This window comes from Branchiostoma belcheri, unplaced genomic scaffold (genome assembly GCF_001625305.1).
Source record: "Branchiostoma belcheri isolate BF01 breed outbred unplaced genomic scaffold, Haploidv18h27 scaffold290, whole genome shotgun sequence".
In the NCBI taxonomy this organism is placed as follows: domain Eukaryota; kingdom Metazoa; phylum Chordata; class Leptocardii; order Amphioxiformes; family Branchiostomatidae; genus Branchiostoma; species Branchiostoma belcheri.
Genome location: NW_017803899.1, coordinates 133915 through 141284, shown reverse-complemented (window position 1 = coordinate 141284; position 7370 = coordinate 133915). Strand labels below are relative to the sequence as shown.

The following is a 7370-nucleotide window of genomic DNA, read 5'->3' as shown; positions in this document are numbered from 1 at the left end:
ATATATCTGAGGGGCACACACAATAGCTATGTCTATATCTCTCTCTATACATATATAAAGAGAGAGAGATGTGTAAAAACATAGCTATTGTGTGTGCCCCTCATAAATGTTCATGTTATTCAAATAGCCAGCTTCAATTCAGACAATTAACTCCACCATTTCAGTAATATTAATCTTAGGTTGTTTGTCACACTGCATTACGGATCAGCTACCGAAGGAGGCAGACACACCCTACAAGAACAGCAGCTACCATACTGGTGTCTGGGGTGTTCTACCTTCAATACGGTGCCAACTGAGGCTATTCTCTATTCTGACTTTACAGGTATGTTTTGACCAGTGAACACACGTTTAAGGTACAATCTGTTGTGTAGACAGCTTGTTATACCTTAATTATTTCTATTTCTCCAAGCAGGTGTTGCGATAAAGAAACTGGCGTTTTGTCACGTTTGGTCTGGATAAAAAGCTACCAGAGAAGCCATCAGAAAATGTTTAACAGGTTTTTGATCTCTTTATATGCTTGCAGCTCTGAGCTTAACTTTTCTCTAAGGGGTGGGGGAAGCTGCACCCTGATATTTTTATTTGGTGATGTCCTACGCAGATTCGCCAGAACAAGAAACAAGAAAAGCTTTTTAAAAAGCTGACCGGAGCGCACATTGCGCATAAGAGCAGATACAAAATTGTGTTAGCAGTGACGTAATGCACTGCGCTACTTGTATGTATATGACAATATGAATGTGAATCAGTGTTGCAGTCATCGTATTTAAGTGCCGTCAATTAACCTGTCACCTCTACTCCCCAATGGGATAGCTCAAGCTATCCAGTTCATATGCAAATGATCCAACGCATGGCATAGCATCGCATAGCATGGTTTGTGACAATGCATGGCCCAAGAAACCTACCAAGCTGACTGAGTGATTGATTGAAAAAAGACCGTGGCATTAAACCAGGCACAAAGCCGGGGCGCGCCTCGGCAAAAATGACCATATATAAGGCACCTTGCCAGGCCACAGTCTTTCTTGCCTGTTGTAAGTAAAGTTTATCTTCCAAAAGACTTTAGACAATGGGCTTGTATCCACTGCCACAGCTTATTTGTCTACACCCAACAGGAATTGGTTTATTGGTTTAAAACTCTCCTTCAGCTGCCCACCCGAGGGTGACAGCTGTTCTTCCAGGAGAGAGTATACACATAAACGTAACAAACATCAAACATGTACATATATACATCATCATACACAGCATATATACAATTAATATTCAATCTTAATTTACTGACAATTCTATAAAGCTTGTTTCAGTCTGTCTCTGATAAGAGTGTTAAATCTGGTATGTTCTGACAACCTGACGTGACATGGAAGTGTGTTGTGCAGTTTTGACCATCTGTAGAGGAAAGGTTTAGTAGCTGCCGATGTTCTTGGCTTTGGAAGCTTAAAATTATTCTTTGCTGCATATCTCGTGCTGTAACCGTGCTGGTTAGATACAAACTGTAGTTTACGGTAAAGTGTTGTTGGTTGCTTATAGAAAAGCAACTTGTGGAAGGTACACATGTTGTTAACATGGAGTCTTTCACTAACAGTAAGCCAGGAACTTTTATACATCCGCATTATGCAGGCAAGACTGGGAAACAAAGTCCTATTATTAACAAAGTCATATCAAGTTGTACCCTTTATAGCAATGAACGAAATGAACTCTTTGACGTAGCCTCCAAATTCTACCCAAACTTTCACACATATACAAATGAGAAGAAAACCACTCTCCTCTTAACATCCAAAAACCCACAAATTATAGAAAAAGTGGGATCCTTTGTCTTCCTCTGTCTTCAAAAAAGAAGTCAAACCCAGTAGTTTTTTACCAGTAGTTTCTTAGTAGTCATCAATAGTTCTATATGTATTAATTGCCTGTTTTATACCATATTTCTTCTGTTTCTGCAATTAGCCCTCGGGCAAGAATTTGCAATAAATAAATTAAATTATTACTGTTCAAAATAACTGAAATAGGCAGTGACACGGTTGAAAGTGAAGTGTTTTGGATTTTCTTATCCCGCTTCTGATTTTCATGTTTGTAAACAGAATCATAAAACGTCAGCAAAAACTGTAAACAATCTTGATATCCATATTCATACAGGTTGCTTCAGACAATCAACACAATCAACACACTAAGACCAAAGTAATTTAAAACTGTTCCATACTATAAAATAATCACGAACAAAGTATTACTTAGTACGTTTATACAGCAGGAGGAGAAATGCACTTAGTCAAACTGCACACGCGGATCTTTTACATTTTATCATCTCTATCTCAATGCTACATGTACCTTTTAAATTAATAAATAGCAAGAGGTTTCGATTAAGAAAAGCGGTAGTAGTAGGAAGAGGGAATTTTAGTTTTTCAACATATTCTCTTCTTCGTGAACCAAGACTTGTACTTACAGTTCTCCCCTTGTTATGTGTATTAGTCAGGCCACAGCAAGTAACTTTTATGGATGACATCCTCCGCAGACTCCAAATCTAATGCAAGCGGGCGAAAAAAAACAAGGCGGGCCGAGCAAAAAAAAGGTTCCTACATTTTAGAATTTTGACTTAATCATTGTACAAATGGTTTTGATTCAGTGGGAACATCACATATATACAGCAAGCATCACATATCATTGCATCAAAGTAAGAAACAGAACATCAAATCAGAGCCTTTTCTTGTCTCCTCTCGTCATAGTTATCTGTCATCCACCTTCCGGCATGGCAACTTTGCCCATTTTCGACATGTTGACCACTGTCGATCAGAGGGCAACAAAATTTCTTGTTTTTTTTTCCAAAATTAGGCGAAAATTAATGCGCGCGCTGATGTCATCCATAAAATTTACTTGCTGTGGCCTTATTAATTTTTTCTGAGTCGAGAATCAAGGTATAAGCTTGGCTTGTCGATAAAGGTTAGACATCCAGGTAATACGATACGCCAAATAGCAGTTACTCAAGCAACTGGATATGCTTTTGAAAACGGTCAGACCTTTCAGCTGGTATCCACATCCAGTTACTGACGAAAGCTAGTGGATACTAGCTGAAACGTCTCACCGTTTCCCAAATCATATCCAGTTGCTTGAGTAACTGCTTATTGGGGTAATTTTGGCTTGGCCTGACAAAGGAGCTTTCTGATTTTTTAGGTGTCAGGACACCATGAGAAGAAAGCTGCGACACGCCCTGATTTTCCTTCTCATCATCCTGAAGGAGCCCAACATGCCAGAAGCTCAACCCTGCAGATGTAAACTATCACCACCCTGCAGGGTCAACCAGGGCCTCACCAGCATCCCTCAGAACCTCCCGACATCCATCTCTAAGTTAACTATAATATATAACCATATCAAAACTGTAAAGCAGCCTGAGCTGTTACGGTTTAAGAATTTGACTTCCGTGTGCCTCGAACAGAACCAGATAACAAGGATTGAATCAGGCACATTTGCAAATCTACCCAAGCTACACAATTTGTGGCTGTCCCAAAACTGCATAACTACCATCCATCCTGGTACGTTTGCAAATTTGCCCCAGCTACAAGAGTTGCACCTGTCCTACAACCAGATAACGGCCATCCCTTCTAGTTCATTTGTAAATCTGCCCAAATTAGAACGCTTGGCACTATACAATAACAAGATAGCTACCATCGCTTCTGGTACATTTGAAAATCTGCCCCAGCTACAAGACTTGCTCCTGCACAACAACCAGATAACTACCATCCCTTCTGGTACATTTGCAAATCTTCCCCAGCTACAAGTGTTGCGCCTAGACAACAACAAGATAACTACCATCCCTCCTGGCACATTTGCAAATCTGCCCATGTTAAAACGCTTGTACCTATGCAACAACCAGATAGCTACCATCAATTCTGGTACATTTGAAAATCTGCCCCAGCTACAAGAGTTGCCCCTGCACAACAACAAGATAACTACCATCCATTCTGGTGCATTTAGAAATCTGCCCCAGCTACAAGTGTTGCGCCTAGACAACAACAAGATAACTACCATCCATTCTGGTGCATTTGAAAATCTGCCAAAGCTACAAACGTTGTACCTAAGCAACAACCAGATAGCTACCATCCCTCCTGGCACACTTGCAAATCTACCCAAGTTAAAAAGCTTGGAACTACACAACAACCAGATAGCTACAATCGATTCTGGTACATTTGAAAATCTGCCTCAGATACGAGTGTTGTCCCTGCCCAACAACCAGATAGCTACCATCCATTCTGGTACATTTGCAAATCTTCCCCAGCTACAATACTTGCACTTGCACAACAACCAGATAACTACCATCCATTCTGGTGCATTTAGAAATCTGCCCCTACTTAAACGCTTACTAATTGCGAACAACAAGATGTCGGCCATTCCTCTGCCAGTCTTCTGCTTGTTCCAATCTAATATCATCATAGAACTTGACGGGAACCCCTGGCAGTGTGACTGTAGGATGGCTCCGATCAGGCGAATTCCCCAATTAAACAACCACATAACGTGTGCCCAACCCGGCAAAGTTCAGAGACAGAAGCTTGTACATGTCGATCCTAAAGAACTGACGTGTAAAGAGCCAACGACATCACCACTAACTGTTGATAGCTGTTCTGCTGCAGTGTCAACACCTTCAGTTAGCAGCACAGAAAGCAATACTAGCCCATCGGTCTTTAAAACCACTAAGGGCTCAACAGAGAACCCCGCAGAAAATGCAATCAAATCAAACTCTCGCCTTCACTGGTACTTTAAGTTTAATGCTGCCCCTTTGTCTGATCCTGACTCAAGCCCTGCAGGCAAAACATCAAGCCCTGCAGGCAAAACAAGACCAACGCTAGCTTCGCCCCTTGCAATCACGTCAGAGAAATCAGAATCAGCTCCCAGTTCCCCTCAGCTAACCACATCAACACGAATAGCTGATATCCAATTGATCTCACACAGCTCTCACTATCACTGGTACTTCAAGTTCAGTGACAGTGTTGCCCCAATGTCAGACCCTGCAGGCAAAACAAGAGCAACACTAGCTTCGCCCCTTCTAATCACTTTAGAGAAACCAAAGAAATCTGCTCCCAGTTTCCCAAAACCTGTTCTCATAGGTTCAGTCTGTGGTCCAGTAGCTGGAATTGTTCTGATTGGGACCGTCTTGGTTGTAATTTTGAACAAAAGGAAGACCAGGAATCCTCCTTTAGGGTTGAACCCCAATGTTGTTGTAGGTGGTGGTAACACAAACACAGCAGTTTCTGTAATGGCCGCTGGTGGTGATCACCAGAATGATGATATTGACAACTCCCCTGTTAAAACAGGACAGGGTCAGGCTAACATTCAAAACATACGAAATCTACCCCACAACAAAAGGCTAGCTGTCTTAAAGCCAAATCCCATGTATACAGATGAAGGTAACGCAGAAGTTTCTGTCATGGTCAATGGTGATCATCACGAATACGAAGATATTGATAAACCCCGTGTTAAGGCAGGGCAGAGTCAGTCTCAGGCCAACACTGAATCCACCACAAACACCAAAGCTACTGTAATGGCCAGTGGTCATGATCAGGCAGGGCAGGGTCAGTCTCAGACCAACACTAAATCCAACACAAACACCACAGCTACTGTAATGACCAGTGGTCATGATCAGGCAGGGCAGGGTCAGTCTCAGACCAACACTAAATCCAACACAAACACCACAGCTACTGTAATGGCCAGTGGTGGTGATCAGACAGGGCAGGGTCAGTCTCAGACCAACACTAAATCCAACACAAACACCACAGCTACTGTAATGGCCAGTGGTGGTGATCAGACAGGACAGGGTCGGTATCAGCCCCTACTCCTAGATGCTAGAAATGTATCTTATGGCACAGGGCCGACTGCCTCACAGCTAAATTCTCTGTACAAAACAGCTACTGAAATTGCCAGCGGTCAGGATCAGACAAGACAGGGTCAGTCTCAGGCCAACACTGAATCCAACACAAGCACCACAGCTACTGTAATGACCAGTGGTCATGATCAGACAGGACAGGGTCAGTCTCAGGCTATCACTGAATCCAGCACAAACACCACAGCTACTGTAATGGCCAGTGGTGATGATCAGGCAGGGCAGGGTCAGTCTCAGGCCAACACTGAATCCAACACAAACACCACAGCTACTGTAATGATCAGTGGTGATGATCAGACAGGACAGGGTCAGTCTCAGGCCAACACTGAATCCAGCACAAACACCACAGCTACTGTAATGGCCAGTGGTGATGATCAGGCAGGGCAGGGTCAGTCTCAGGCCAACACTGAATCCACCACACACACAACAGCTACTGTAATGATCAGTGGTGATGATCAGACAGGGCAGGGTCAGTCTCAGGCTAACACTGAATCCAACACAAACACCACAGCTACTGTAATGATCAGTGGTGATGATCAGGCAGGGCAGGGTCAGTCTCAGGCCGTGACTGAATCATTGGCCGTTAGAAATCTGTCTTATGGCACAGAAGCGACTGACGCACAGCTGAATACTCTGTACAAAACAGCTACTGAAATGGCCAGGGATCAGGATCAGACAGGACAGGGTCAGTCTCAGGCCAACACTGAATCCTTGGATGCTAGAAATCTGTCTTATGGCACAGGGCCTACTGCTTCGCAGCTAAATTCTATGTGAATGAGGAAACCACAATTGTAAAATCCACATTTTATCGGTTGGACAATGATTATCGATGAATGGCAAAGAAAATAATAATTGGTCTTTGAGCTCACTAAAAGACCATAGAGAGATCATAGGTGCTCGCTGAAAGACCTTTGTAAACTCTGTTGGATTTTGAACCCTTGATATTCTCTCAAAGGTTTCAATTATGTTGAATGCACACTCCACTAACCAAACACTTTGAAGGTCCAGGAAACATTTTGAAAAAAAAAAGGTTTAATTAAAAATAATTCCTGTGGAGGTAGGTCTTTTCTGTATCATACTTGTGGACTGGTTCCACACTTAGCTTTACCAGAATCCAGGTTTAACACATCAGATTCTTCATTTCAATACTGTTTTTGGGAGATTTATTTATTCTATACTATGTCAGAGTAGAGATTACAATGAAGTAAAGATACTAAAATGAGTAAATGTAAGTTTTCAAAGACAGAACTTTTTAACAACAATTCGAGCCACTTCCGGTGTGAGTTGATCAAACCAAGGAGGTCAAACCTCCTTGACCAAACCTTACAGTATGATCTTCACTGTTTCTTATTTACTTACTGTGTACCACATTACGGTGTGCTGTATTAGCCTTATGGAAGTTTACTGGTTATGCCAACAAGCATGCCAACAATAATAGTACCTTGCAACGATGGAAAATGTAACAGATGTAGTCACATAGTTTTATGTATACATGGTAAAAGCGATTTATTGTGCATTA

General features: G+C 42.2%; 2 protein-coding genes across 2 annotated transcripts; both read left to right on the top strand.

Annotated features, from left to right (window-relative positions):
• Positions 1-3163: 3163 nt before the first annotated feature.
• LOC109473164 (reticulon-4 receptor-like 2) lies at positions 3164-5342 on the top strand. The gene is made up of 3 exons (XM_019773050.1): positions 3164-3754; positions 4253-5083; positions 5286-5342. Exons 1-3 carry the CDS (start codon positions 3164-3166, stop codon positions 5340-5342), a joined length of 1479 nt encoding a protein of 492 aa, XP_019628609.1.
• LOC109473168 (cell wall protein IFF6-like) lies at positions 5273-6371 on the top strand. The gene is made up of 3 exons (XM_019773053.1): positions 5273-5790; positions 5893-6239; positions 6298-6371. Exons 1-3 carry the CDS (start codon positions 5363-5365, stop codon positions 6369-6371), a joined length of 849 nt encoding a protein of 282 aa, XP_019628612.1. The 5' UTR covers positions 5273-5362.
• The last annotated feature ends 999 nt before the right edge of the window (positions 6372-7370 follow it).

Bases quoted from the DNA above. Each gene is read 5' to 3' on its own strand.
- LOC109473164 (XM_019773050.1), top strand. From the start codon at position 3,164: ATGAGAAGAAAGCTGCGACACGCCCTGATTTTCCTTCTCATCATCCTG. The intron at 3,755-4,252 runs GTGTTGCGCCTA...AATCTTCCCCAG, and splicing joins CAAATCTTCCCCAGCTACAA to CTACAATACTTGCACTTGCA. The intron at 5,084-5,285 runs GTCTGTGGTCCA...CTGTTAAAACAG, and splicing joins AACCTGTTCTCATAGGTTCA to GACAGGGTCAGGCTAACATT.
- LOC109473168 (XM_019773053.1), top strand. From the start codon at position 5,363: ATGTATACAGATGAAGGTAACGCAGAAGTTTCTGTCATGGTCAATGGT. The intron at 5,791-5,892 runs GTATCAGCCCCT...TGAAATTGCCAG, and splicing joins GATCAGACAGGACAGGGTCG to CGGTCAGGATCAGACAAGAC. The intron at 6,240-6,297 runs GTCAGTCTCAGG...TGTAATGATCAG, and splicing joins TGATGATCAGGCAGGGCAGG to TGGTGATGATCAGACAGGGC.